General features: G+C 35.7%; 3 protein-coding genes across 3 annotated transcripts in view; all 3 read left to right on the forward strand.

The window, feature by feature from the left end:
* Nucleotides 1-1,528, forward strand: part of SUGP2 (SURP and G-patch domain containing 2) — a 20,625-nt gene extending 19,097 nt beyond the window's left edge. The window contains exon 10 of the mRNA XM_062596050.1: nucleotides 1,450-1,528. The gene's annotated coding sequence lies outside the window, so the exon portion shown is untranslated. The remainder of the gene's footprint in view (nucleotides 1-1,449) is intronic.
* On the forward strand, nucleotides 1,519-5,956 carry LOC134151490 (semaphorin-4C-like). Its single transcript, XM_062596052.1, has 7 exons — nucleotides 1,519-1,595; nucleotides 1,918-1,977; nucleotides 2,200-2,298; nucleotides 2,593-2,692; nucleotides 2,868-2,944; nucleotides 3,908-4,004; nucleotides 5,351-5,956. The coding sequence occupies exons 3-7, from the start codon at nucleotides 2,296-2,298 to the stop codon at nucleotides 5,389-5,391; spliced, it is 318 nt and encodes a 105-aa protein (XP_062452036.1). The 5' UTR covers nucleotides 1,519-1,595; nucleotides 1,918-1,977; nucleotides 2,200-2,295; the 3' UTR covers nucleotides 5,392-5,956.
* On the forward strand, nucleotides 5,455-10,134 carry LOC134151751 (semaphorin-4D-like). Its single transcript, XM_062596575.1, has 7 exons — nucleotides 5,455-5,502; nucleotides 5,865-6,087; nucleotides 6,542-6,657; nucleotides 7,088-7,254; nucleotides 7,410-7,462; nucleotides 8,559-8,710; nucleotides 10,099-10,134. Exons 1-7 carry the CDS (start codon nucleotides 5,455-5,457, stop codon nucleotides 10,132-10,134), a joined length of 795 nt encoding a protein of 264 aa, XP_062452559.1.
* The last annotated feature ends 3,242 nt before the right edge of the window (nucleotides 10,135-13,376 follow it).

A 13,376-nucleotide genomic window follows, 5' to 3' on the forward strand; every position in this document is an offset into this window, starting at 1 on the left:
AAAGTACATAAAGAGTACAGGTCCCCGTCTTTATAAAAGCATATTTGGAATCTTACTCTGTGGTTTTGGTAATTATAAATTACAGCCACCTAGCTTTATTTTTGATTAATTTTCTAGCATTGCCTACAAGGCATATTCGTTTAGACAGACTGTCAAGATTTCAGGCATAGGAGTACCTAATTCTAATTAAATTAATAAAATATAAATTCTTTCTTCCTAACATGATTTATATTTATATATATGTATGTATGTATTTGTGTATATACATATATGTATAAGCTGGTGAATTGCTGTAGAAAGGAAGGCAATCTTAGCTATGATTTCTCTTAGGTACTTGTAATAGCTGACACCTGCAAATGTTCTTACTGGTTCTTCCTCTTTGTAAAATAATATTTAGATACCCTGCAGAAAATATGAAACATCTTACGTTGCAAATGAGAATCTCAGACTTGGCATAAAGTCAAGAAACAAATACATTGAAGGAAAAAATAATTAGGTAGTGTTAATTCACCTTTGTGGTGACTAGATATTAAAAAATGTGAATAAGTAAAGATGCATAAGCAATTCTTTGCTGGTATGAGCCTGGAATTGTCGTCAGAGTAGGATCTAATTCTGAATAGCAACAATACAGGTAATAGCTACAAAATCTTCTAAAAAGGCATAGTTGTCCATCTGTTATGAAAATGAAGGTGACTAAGTATTACATTGAACTTAAACTGTTTTCAATTTTAGGATGTCTGGAAGTAGTTATTGGAAAGAAATGTAAGAGGTTGCTTTGATTTCACAAGTTTCAGAAAGTGTTTGAAGACTACAAATATAAACTTTGGAGGCCTTTAGCAGGATTTTCTCAAGAACCATGAAGAAATTGCTGACTGTAATTATTTAATGTCAAGGAATTTAAACTGGAAAGAACTTATTTCTAGTCAAATTTTTGAAAATGGGTAGCACTGCTTTTGTCATTTGTGTTGTTTTGCAATTAATGCAAGAGACAGAAACATCTGTTGTGAACTGCATTCCCAGAAAAACAGTAAAATACCAGAGTAAGTGAAAAATAGTAATTTAATCAACATGAAGGAACATAGCACAGGGTTGGGGCTTGAATTTTTTAGGCTCATGAAAGAATGTTATGGACTGTTTCACCTCAGTGGCAACACGTGTTCTTGTCCAAATTCCGATGAGGAGTGCCTGAACATTAGTTGTTGTAGCTGGAGGTTCTGGCATATAACTACTAGTGATAATACATTGTTTATTTTCTTATATAAAAGTAGGAAAAGACTATCCGTGCATCTATCCAGATATTTTCGTATTATTTAGAAAATGTTTGTGAAATGTGTATAAACTTTATTTTTGTTTTGTTATTACTAGTTTTCAGTCTAGAATTTCAATTATATAACTGTGAGATTCTAGAGATAAACATTTTTTAAAATAACTTATCCTCTATGTTTATAGCTGGAAATATAAAAACTTTTATGAAACAAGGATTATCCAATGTTTCCACTCTCCTTGTGAATGAAGAAACTGATACCTTATTTGTTGGAGGTAGAGATGCTGTATTTGCTCTTGACTTGAATAATATTTCTAGAGAAATAGCCAGGGTAAGTTAAACATCTTATTTCACGCCTGCTTTTTAAAAATATCTTGCCTGTGGTTTTATGTATTTGGGATCACTAATGATCTGATTTTAAATATATCAGAGTGTTCTAATTTTAAGATTTGTAACTTTATTACAGTGTCATTTTTTGAAGTAAGGCAAAGCATCTCTTCAAGGTATTCTGCAGTATATGTTACAGAGACGCCTAGAAATGCTAATTTACACCTAATAGATTCAAAGTTGGGTGCATTTTTTATTTATTTTTGTACATAATTTTTCAGCAAAAAATTGCATCATACCAACTTTGATGTGTTTTTGGCTTATAGGAATACTGGTTTGCTACGCAGGAAAGACAGCTGGAATGTATTCGTAGAGGAAAGGACAAGGTAGGAAAAAACCTTTGTTTCCTTCCCTAAGTTGTTAACTAAGACAAAAAATAGCTACAGAATCAAGTTTTTTTATTTTTTTTTTATTTTTGGTAAAAGAAGTAAAAGTAGTTTCATTTGAATTTTACAAGTTTGTTTGCTTCCTGCTAAGACACCAGACATTTTCAAATGCAAGCCATCTAAACTATGTAAATTTGCTCTCCTTTTATTTTTCTATTTTAGATAAGATGCCAGAACTACATCTTGTTGCTCCATAAGATAAATGACTCTAACTTATATGTTTGTGGAACCAATGCTTATCACCCAGCTTGTGATCATATGGTAATTGTATTTGAGTACATTTTACTGCAGATGTTAGAATGATATGGCAGATCTTTAAGTACCTTTCTAAAAATATTCCTTTTAAAAAACTTGAAACTTTCATAATTCTTTTATTATAAAAGTGTGAAGGATGAGAAAAGCATTTACCAAACGTTATTTCTTTTTGCATAAAATTCACATTTCTATATTAACTCTGTTCTGTGATCATCTCCTTTAAAAGTGTTTGCTGATCATTTCATTTTAGCACATGGGAGGCTTTGGTTTTCATCCTATTAAAATGCTTGCTTACCGTAGGTTATCCATAGGACAAACATCAGTTTGCAAGGAAAAGCTGAAGACAGCAGAGGAAAATGTCCATTTGAACCGACCCTGAAGTATGCTTCTCTTTTTGTAGGTATGTTTGGACTGACATGCAAGCTGAAAGTTTTCCTCATCTGAGCTTAGCTTTTGGCTACTGTTACCCTGATTCTATTCTTACATGAAATGTCAGGCCCAGTTTGTTTCTTATGGGTATTTCTTTGCATTTTAAAATAAGTTTATGCTTTGTTATTTCTTCCAAAACTCTACAGATGGTGCATTTTATTCAGCTACTTCAAATAATTTTTTGGGAACAGAACCTATAATACTTCGCAGTATGAGGAACCCTGTAAGAACAGAATTTAAAACATCTTGGTTAAGTGGTAAGAAATTATTATACATATTTCAGTCTCTTGAACTTCTATTGGTATGTGAGTTATCTGTAGAATGTAATAGTGTATGATATGTATTGATTTTGCAATGTCCAGAATGCGAGCTTTTAAACTAAGGACAAAATTTAAAATAAGTTTGTCAGTAAGAACTACAATGATGAAACAAACCACAGCCTCTTCCCATTTATGAAAGCACAGTTTTTTTCTTAATTTTTGGTGGATTCTAACTCATAAATATTTTCCTGCCCTTTCCCTGTCCACTGCCCCACAAAAGGGGTGAATTAGATGCTTAATTTTAAAACAATATCTGGCATTTTCAAGTTTTTGTAAACAAAATATTTTGTCTATTCATGTATTTCAGAACCAAGCTTTGTCAATATGGAGATAGTACAGGAAAGTGTATCTAACCCAAATGGAGATGATGATAAAATTTATATATTCTTCACTGAAACAGCTGTTGAATTTGAATTCTATGACAAGCTTCTGGTGTCCAGAATTGCCCGTATCTGCAAGGTTAATATTTGTAATATAAAGACTGTGTTTAGTGTATTTCAAATGAAGTTTCATAGCTGAATGATTAACAGTGGTATCTACAGTGTCTCACCAATAGAAATTCTATCATACATCCTTTATTTCTAAACTAGCTTCCTCCTTTTTCTCCTAGAACAGAACCAAATCTTCAGGTGGTTGTGTATGACATGTAAATCTTGTTTTTTGGGGGTTTGACCTTAGATTTGTTTTGAAAGGCCAACTACATTTTTCCTTACAGCACTGCTGTCAGATGAAAATTACATGTATTTATTTATACGTTCCACAGTGATGGTGTTATTCCTTCATTCAGGGTGATCTTGGTGGAAAACGCATATTGCAAAGAAGATGGACGTCATTTTTAAAATCTCGACTTTCCTGTTCCATTCCAGAATTACATTTCCATTTCAATATTATCCAGGACATCTTTTTACTTAAGAGAACAGACTGGCAAGACAGCATTTTTTATGGAATTTTTTCCCAACAATGGTGAGATAAAGGACTGCATCTGCTACTAAAGTTTGTAATGAACCAAGTAAAAGGTTTTTGTTTCAGTATTAATGGCCTGATTGCAGCTATTTGTCTTTAACTCAGAATTTGTCTTTAATTCAGTTACTCCATGTGTTTTGAAGGACTGCAGTTGTTTTTCTTGCAGCTTGATCCAAATGAGCAAGTATTATCATCTTCTGAAACAAAATGTTGTTTTGTTCCTAGGCCAAAGCCTTCAATTAAAGGCTAACCTAAAGCTCTTCCTAAGCCAAGTATTTAGAGTTAATGTTTTCTCCGCTCAGATGGCGGAGCAATTAAAACTAATTACATATCAAATTATGTAATTACTTACAGAAAGCCCTAGATTCTTCTGGTCTTTATTACACTAAAGGAGGTAGCTGGCATTTCAAGATGCAAATAGTCTTCTGTTCCAAAAGCAGTATCTGTCATGGTCTAGTTGTCTAATATAGTGTTCTGTAAAAATAAAAACCGAACTCTAGTCTATTTCCTTTCATGTTTTACTGTTAACTAGCTTTTCCTCGCTGCTCTGACAAATGAGAGAAACCAGACAGAGTGTGTTGAAACTTTGTATGTCAAAAATTACCAATGACAAAATAACTATAAGTAATAATTTTGTATTTTATAGTAAGCATCAGAATTCTCAGAATGCAGCTCAGTCAGTAGTATTTGCCTGACAGTTTATACCCACTGGAGCTTATGCAACTGTTTTGTTTCTGGTTATGGCATGTTGGATGCAATGTGTGCTAAAATAGGAAATTGCAAATGTACATTTTAAAGACCACAACATTTATTCATTTGGGGATGGTAAAAAGACTAAGACTTTGTGTATATCACTTCATATCCCTGGAGGAACTGAAGTGAGGTTGGTGTCTGAACCATACGCTAAACTTTTTGTTGTTATTTTGAAAAACATCAAATTAAAGGCAAAGTGGAAAAGTACTGTGTTTTCCAACAAGATGAATTAGAAGGATTACAAGTGGAATTAATGGTGTATGTCTGAAGCATGGTGCCAGAGGGAGGGGAAACCTATCTGGTTAAAAGAGATGGTCAAAAGGACCTCATTGTCTCGGCCATTTCAGTTTATGTAAGGACTGTTACTTGATTTTTAAGGAAAATATATTTAATACAATCTTGTAGAAATGTCTGTGCTTAGACTTAATGAATCCTGAAAACTGCCAGAGGGAAGTATTTTTAGTATTAGATATCTTTTGACTAATCCTGAAAAAGATACAGCAGTGCACACTGTGGAGAGCAGGTTGTTTCACAGCTTTTCTTTCTATTTAAAAGCCAATATAACTTTTTTTTTTTTTTTTTTTTTTTTGAAGGGGAGGATTGGACACATCAGCTGTTTGTGCATACAGTATGAAAAATATTCAAGATGTCTTCTCCAAAGGAAACTACAAAGGACCAGTAACTGTGGAACATTCCCATGTTAAATGGGTGGTATACAGGGGAGAAGTGCCAGTCCCACGTCCTGGTGCTGTAAATATGAATTTACTTGTTCTAATTAAAGAACAGTTTCTGAATTTTCTTTTTTGGTGTCAAATTATCAGTTCATCTTTTGCCAGTAGAAATATAGGATTTTTAATCAGTGAAGATGTACCTGTCTTCTTATCCTGTTACAGATATATATAAAGATTCCTAGAAAAGCTACTTTACTTACAGTTCTGCTTCACAAAGAACATGGGGTTATGCTTACCATGTAAGGAAAATAATTATTCTTCTTTTGTGAAGATAAGTAGAAATAGCTGTGAGTTTAGAACAAAATAAAGTATTTTTTTAATACCTGAGTGAAACGTAAAAGCAATTGTAATCATGTTCATTATGTTTTGTTTCTAGTGCATTGATAATTTTGCCCGGAGTATTGGATATAACACTTCCTCTGACTTGCCTGACAAAGTTTTGCAGTTTGTTAGAGATCACCCTCTAATGGATAATTCTGTAAATCCAATTGGTAATAGGCCAGTGCTACTGAAAAGGGGTTCAAACTATACCAGGATTGTAGTAGACAGAGTCACTGGCCTTGATAAACAAACATATGATGTTATGTTTCTAGGAACAGGTAAGTGCTTTTATTTTAGTAAAAAAAATGCTTCAGATTTTTATGGATTTTATTCCAAATGTTTTTTCTGAGACTTCTGAAAAGTAAAAATATTCATTAACTTTATTTAACATTTTACATGCAGAAGCTGCCTTGCTAGTTTAATATTTTCTTCCCAATTAGATTAAATGTGTTTCATTTTTTGGACATTAGAAAGTTTGCATATCAAAGGAGACTCAACGTAATGATATGTGCAAATTTGGGGATTGTTTGGAGTCTTTTTCTCCTTGAGAAAAACCATTACCTCACTCTTATTAAAATAAAATTAAAATTGTTTTGAAGAGCTTCAGAAATTCCTTATTCCCAAGAACAGCTTGTAAATCTCTGTCTTAATTTTGACATGAATTTTAAAACTAAAACGTTATGCAGTGTTTAAATAAATTTTCTCCTTGAAAATACATTTCGTTTTATGTAGCCGATGGATATTTGCATAAAGCTTTCAACTGGGATGGGGAAATGTTCATTGTGGAAGAGCTACAACTGTTTCTGTCTCCAGAGCCTGTACAATCTCTCCAGCTGTCTTCTAAAAAGGTAGAAATTGTCCCTACGTATGCAACGTGACTGCTATAATAGTTTGCCTCAGGCCCTCCTCTTCTGTGTTGTTCTTTTGGCTCTTAAATACTTGGTAAATGTCTCATAATTCTACTTCTGTTATGTATTCATTAATAACAAAAGCACAATGCCTCTTTTTATCTGTAAATTTTTATGTATCAACATACAACTGAAACAAGTCTTTATGTTAATTTAAAAAAATTAGGAAAGGAACTCTGTTATTTTGCATGTTATGCAAAGCTGTTTTTTTCTATCATCATCTATTTTTATATACCATCATCTATTCTTATAAGATTTTTATTTTACAGGTTTTTTTAGTAAATACTAGAAATTCTTCCTATTAAAAAAAATAGCAGTTTTAAAATCCCACACACCATTATAAAATAAGAATTGCCTCCTCCATTTCTAGGGAATGCTCTATGCAGGCTCTCAATCCCAAGTGGTACAGCTTCCAGTTTCTGAATGCCACCAGTATAAATATTGCTTAGATTGCATCTTGGCACGGGATCCTTATTGCGCATGGTCTCAGTCTTCTAATGAATGTGTTCTACTGGCAAATCAAACTGGTAGTATGAAGTAAGTAGAGAGATGTTTTTTAGCTGCACACCTGATGGGAAGTTGCTTATAAGTGCAGTCTTACTGTCTGCAACACAAAACTAGGATGATTCCTGAAAACGGTATCATACAAGCCTTTTTCTGTTTTTTTTTTTATCTGTTTTTTTCCCACCCAGGAATTTAATTCAAAGTGTTAAATATGGAGATGCTTCCAGCTGTCTTAGTGTAGGTATGTGAACATTTATTTTAAAAAATTACACAATTTAAAGTGCTTTCTTTCAATTTGTGGTCATTGGAGTTCTTGTGTGACAGAAAACTACACAGTTAAAAATATTCTGATTGTTACCTTTGAAGTAAGAGAGACCAACAACAACAACAAAAAAGACCTATGCTGCACTGATACTGCCTTATATTCTTAATCTCCTCAGTCTTGATGTCAGAATACTCTTGTTCTGATTGAAACTACTGCTCTCAAGGGAAGCATAAATGTGACCCATTTGAGGTTATTGATATCTCCTCGACACCCAAAAATCACTTGTTACATCAGCCTTCCTATTAAACCTGTCACTGCTTCAGGATACTGTTCTATCAGTATCTATCAGATACGCAACAAATGCTATTCAAAAGTACATTTAAAAATAAGGCTATGTGTTAGCAGCCATTTAAGATGACTTTTTATTATCTTAATGGGATTGGGAAATTAATTTCTTTTAATGTAGATTAACAGGTGTGTGATCTAGTCTTACTATTTAGTGACTTATTAATTAGTGGCAAGATACCTTATTTTCTTCAATGACAGCATGTTTCTCTCACCTTACGTCTTTTTAAAGTCAGAGTTGTCTTTAGTCTTGTATGTTTTAGACTGCACTACAGATGAAAATAATTAGTGGGACAGTTAGGTAACACTTAGCTGAAATACGCACAGTACAGTTGCATCTAACCATTAAAGCATTTTTCTTGAAGATATGTCATTTATCAATATAAATGTTTAGACATACAAAGCTGAATTTATTTATGGGTGGGTATATATACAAGTGAGACAAAATCAGACTAAATTCTGGAAGTCTTCAATTTGTAGTTCTGTAATCATTCTGTTAGTTGCCAGTGGTAATAAAGGCAGCAAGATGTGGTTTCTGCCCTTATTTCTCACTGGGAGGTGGTCAGACCTGTTAGTAACGGTATTTCTTTTTCTTTGTCTTTACCCCATACTTATTAGTTACCCATTGTCAGACTAGTGAATTGAATTTGATGGTTATATATTTGGTTTTGTAAGTTAAACTAAACCACCCCTGCTCTTAATTAAAAAATAATCTTAATAATTTCAGAAAATAGCGTGAGGAAATGTCTATTTACCCTTGGAAATAACGTTCATCTCAAATGTGTTCCTCTGTCAAATCTGGCAAGAGTAGTGTGGATGTTTAATGGGAGCAGACTTCAGGCTGAGGACTCTAAATACTTCCTCTATGATGGAGGAATAGTAATATTTAATGTGACAATGGATGAGGCTGGATTCTATGATTGTCTCTCAATAGAGAAAACCAAAGGGAAAGAATTCTTTATCACTGTGGCCAGCTATGCCCTTTATGCCCAACAAAAGACAAACAATGCAAATGTTAATGCGACGACAAACACACTTAATGAAACAGCAGCTGTGAGTTTTAAGTCTTCAGTATCAACTTCTTTACTGAAGGAAGCAGCAAAACAGAAATCCATGGACAACCAGAAAGAGAAGCTTGTTTTAAAACTTTTGGGGGGTGGTTTTGCTCTTCTTTTTTCTTTCTTGTTGACTTGGAACTTCTACAAGGGGCATTTATCTCTACCTTGGAAGAGCAGAGAAACCGGCTCAAGAACAGCCAATGCAGATAGCTTGGGAAGTCCAGGACTGGCCACAGAGGGATCAGGCTGTGTGAGGAAAAGTTCAGCCACACGGGCAAACGTGTCTTCTGTTAATGAATCAATACCACTTGTGAGCTTTTCCTCAGAAAGGAAGTGCAGCCCTAATGCAGAGCACAGTGCAAGTTTTACAGGGAGCTCCGGGAGCTTGCAACTCGCAGAGTTGTTTGGTTGAAGATAACATGTTTCCTGTTAATACGGAATCTAAATTTGGGTAGGAGTCAGAAGCTCAGAGTTCAACGTGACAAGCTGGATTGTATATTATATAAATGTGTTTCCAGTTACTACTTCTAAAAACAAAATTCCTTGTTTGGGTACTTTTTTTTTGGCATGATAGAATCATAAAAAATAAATTTATTTCTAAAAATGATACTGATCCACTTTTTTGTAATGTCGGAGTTGCCCAATTACAGAAATTAATACTTCAGAAGCTAATAATACTTAGCATTTAGTGCTTTCACCTTCAGACTTTCTGCCTAATCCATGAATAGCAACTAATTAAGTCTCCCAGTGCCACAGGAGGTTGATTTTATCCTCATTTTACATATGAAGTGAAATGACTTGTCACTGACCATAGAGAGTACAAGTGTCAGATCTGATGCTTTGTTAGAAGTTTCTGAGTCATCTTTTTATATTTTCTTTTTCTATTGTCTCCTCCTTTCCCGTTATTCTTTAAGCTTTGAAAACACTTTACATATGTTTTTAATGCTTTTTTATAAACTTTATGGTACATCTCCATCCCAAGAATATCATGAATCAGCTTATGTACTGAATAGTCGATCTAAATTTATTTCTGAGATGCAGTGAAAATTCAGACACTGCAGCTGCTTTTGTTAAAGGCCTTTGAACACTAAGAATTTTGTCTGAAACTTTTGTTTTTAATACGTATTTTCTTGTGTGGAAAAAAACTTGGGTTCTCTATCAGTAAAATCTCTAAGCAAAAGACTATGCTGCCTCCCTGTCTCTTGCCAGATGTGCATAGAGTACAAGGTACAAGACCTCTTCTAGATGCAGCTTGTGTTTTTTCCAGTTCTCATGTAGCCGAGGGTGGAGAATTCTGCTTGGAAGTGGATTTTCTTATGTGGAAGTTGATACCAATCATAGCAAGACACCTGTTTTCAAGTTAAACTGGGAAGAATTCTTAGAAACTGGTATTATATGTGCAATATGAATATCTGGATAGGAAGAAAGGACAGATAAGCAACTACTCAGTGTTTTTTTTTCCCTTATAAACAGGATAAGCATTTTTACACTGAAGCAAAGTGACAGTCTCTTTTTGGATGTATTCATTCTCTCTGGATCAGACTATCTTTCAGTTATGCTTTATAACAATAATTTCTTGTGTATTTTGTTCAAATACCAGAGAATGTGAGGCCAGCTGTTGAACTTCTAAGAAACAGATTCACAGATGTCTGTGTCTGCCTGTTCTGCTGATACTAATCAAGACACTAATGTTTGCACTTTTCATGGCAGGATGTAAAAGTGGGAATAATGTCAGCCTCTCTAGCAAGATGAAGTAATAGGCACAAAGTGTGGGCAAGAGTATTATGTATGAAAACCATTTTGCCAGGACCTATCTGGCTGTATTTCGGTGATGGTATCAGTGCAATGAGAAAACAAGATCTAAAGTACCTATCTTGACTCACAGTTTGAAAGAGTTTCTACTTCTTTAAAAGGTTCCTTTACCTTTATTTCTTCTCCCTGTATGCAAAGACTTCTATGGAGATTAATGATGCAGACTGGATAGTGGTATGTAACTAATGACATAGGAAGTGATCAAAATATTCTTATCTTTGGGGACACTGTCTGTCTCCCCTCTGTGGGAGGGAATATGGATGGAATACAAAGCCCCATTTCAGAAAATCCTCAAAAGGCTATAAGACTTTGGTTTTAGTTCAATTCCAGATGATCTAATTACCCTAATTTAAACGGGTGAAATAATTAGCTTTTAAGAAGAGTTGTAGATAACTTACCATTAACAGGCCGATATGAAAGATATTGTGCCCTACTTTCAGTAATGTCTTCAGTGTCATTTATTTTAGTCCTTTTGTCATTGTTTGCTGTGTCGCACATAGGAAGGACAGAGAATATGGGGCAAAAAGAGTGCTGGTGCTGAACTGTAAGTGTGACAGAGCCTCGGCAGTCCTGGAGCTGCTCGTTCCCTTGCCAACTCAGGTTAGAACAGCCATCAGGAGCTGCTCCAACTTACGTCCTGCAATGACTTTTCTGAGTGTACACCAATACACTGCAAAAATATAAGCCTTCTCCGTAGCTTTTCTGTGTTGGGCCAAAAATCTTCTGTGCTATTAGCTGCTGCTCTTCTTTCAAAGTGTCACCTTGTGTACGGAATACATCTAGCTGATGTTATACTTGAAACTACTGGCAGCAGAGAGCCTCTTAGCAGTAGGAACAATAGCATGATGAACACAGGGATGAAGAATTATACCTGCTAGGTAAACCTCCCTTCTAAAGACATTGCAGAAAAAGGTGGAGTTGAAACACTGAAATCAGAGAGTGACAAGTGGTTATGCTATTTGCCAGTGTTTATGCTTTTACTATTTTAACTCTGACTTGAATATTGCTGAATTATGAGTGCTTCTCCCACCTTTTCTTGTAAAATTACTAGTATATAGCTTAATATTTTGGTGCAAGCCACAGCAATATCTTGAAGTTATTAATGCTTAGAGAAATTACTGCGCAGTACCAGCTGGGATTAACAAAAGCTCTCTTGGGCAAATTCCTTATTAAAGCAAGTGTGTCCTAATAAGTAAAGAGTATGATGAAGACTGGGATCATCCAATGGCAACGTAACTCGGTGCCACTGGCAGTCTGCTCATGGGAGGCTTAGTCATAGAACGGTGCAATATTCTGAACTGAGGCACAGTAAGAGTTCAGTGAGAAGCATTAATGTTCAACTGAGATTTGAACATGTTGGTAGAGCTGTCTGCAAGGAAACGTGGAAATAGTTTCCTGTGAGAGCCAGGCTTCAGGGGTTCATTACTGAGCATGTTTGTATGGGAAGCTCACACAGCTATTACCTGCTCTAAAAACTCTGCATGTGCTCACGCACTTGTTCACAGCTCTAAACTTACTGGCATGATTTAAAACCTCAAATATTTACAGTCAATAGAATTGATACCCTCTGCTCAGCGTAGTTGATAATGACCAGTTTTGGTTTTTGTCACAAACGCATTAGAATATGTGGTATTCACAAGTGGGCCCCATCCTTGTCTCTGCTGTGTGGGGAAATGCCACGTTTGACACACATTGTGGTTTGTCTGCAGAAGAAAGCGAGCAATACCAAGAGCAGCTGCTATATGTAAAATTTATCCTGAGAATGTTATATATAAAGTTGAAAAGGAGCAGATATTAAAAAATCCATTCCTGCTCCAGCTTTCATTAGGGTGGGGCACTGGTGCAGCATCTCTACCCTCATGATTAAAAATGCATCTTACATCTAGACTGACCTGTGCAGCTTCTGCTTCCAGCCCTTAGAGCTTGTTATACCTGTGCTGGCTAAACTGAGGAGCACTCTTGCATCTAATTTCTACCAGGAAGTTTTCTATAGCTGTGATAAGTCACACCGTATCCTTTTATTTGATGAACAAATGAAGCAGTTTTAATTCTTTCAATGTACAGCAAGTTTTGTTCATTCTCATGGTGCTCCTATGAGCCCTCCAGTTTTTCAGCATCCTTGAGCTGTGGGCACTGGACCTGGGCAGAGGTTCCCACTGTGGAAGAGCTCTTCCCTCCAGCTCAGTGCCTGGTTATCACAGCTGAGAACTGCATTAGCTCCTCTGGCTGCAGCAGCACGCTAGGAGTGGCTGATTGCTAACCATCCACTCTGCTTCCCCAAGCCTTTTCAGCATCCCTTCTTCCCAGGGTATTTTCCCATTTCATAAAAACGTCATAGTGGCTTATGTTAATTTTCCACTTGTGTAAACAACTTCATAAGAGACGGAACAAAGAAGAAAAGTCTATTTCTGAGTATGTCTAGACTAAGATAAAAGAACACGATTTTTTTTTCTTTTAGGGCTAGCCAGCACATTTTAAAATCCTGCTGTAGCTCTCTAATTAAGCACGTCGTAATTCATCAGGCCCGGGGCTCGTGGCGGGGCAGCCGTGGGGCGGCGCGGGCGGGCGCAGGCCCGGCTCTGCCCGGCAGATGGTGCCGCCGAGCCGGCTCCGGCTCCGGGGATAAAGTCGGGAGAAGGAGCGGAGAAATGTGACCGAGATGGGGCAGTTGGCAG

The sequence above is a fragment of the Rhea pennata genome, chromosome 27, assembly GCF_028389875.1.
Source record: "Rhea pennata isolate bPtePen1 chromosome 27, bPtePen1.pri, whole genome shotgun sequence".
NCBI lineage: Eukaryota > Metazoa > Chordata > Aves > Rheiformes > Rheidae > Rhea > Rhea pennata.

Bases quoted from the DNA above. Each gene is read 5' to 3' on its own strand.
- LOC134151490 (XM_062596052.1), top strand. The intron at 2,945-3,907 runs GTAAGAACAGAA...GTTCCATTCCAG, and splicing joins TTCGCAGTATGAGGAACCCT to AATTACATTTCCATTTCAAT. The intron at 4,005-5,350 runs GTGAGATAAAGG...TTTTTTTTGAAG, and splicing joins GGAATTTTTTCCCAACAATG to GGGAGGATTGGACACATCAG.
- LOC134151751 (XM_062596575.1), top strand. From the start codon at position 5,455: ATGTTAAATGGGTGGTATACAGGGGAGAAGTGCCAGTCCCACGTCCTG. The intron at 6,088-6,541 runs GTAAGTGCTTTT...CGTTTTATGTAG, and splicing joins TGTTATGTTTCTAGGAACAG to CCGATGGATATTTGCATAAA. The intron at 7,463-8,558 runs GTATGTGAACAT...TAATAATTTCAG, and splicing joins TTCCAGCTGTCTTAGTGTAG to AAAATAGCGTGAGGAAATGT.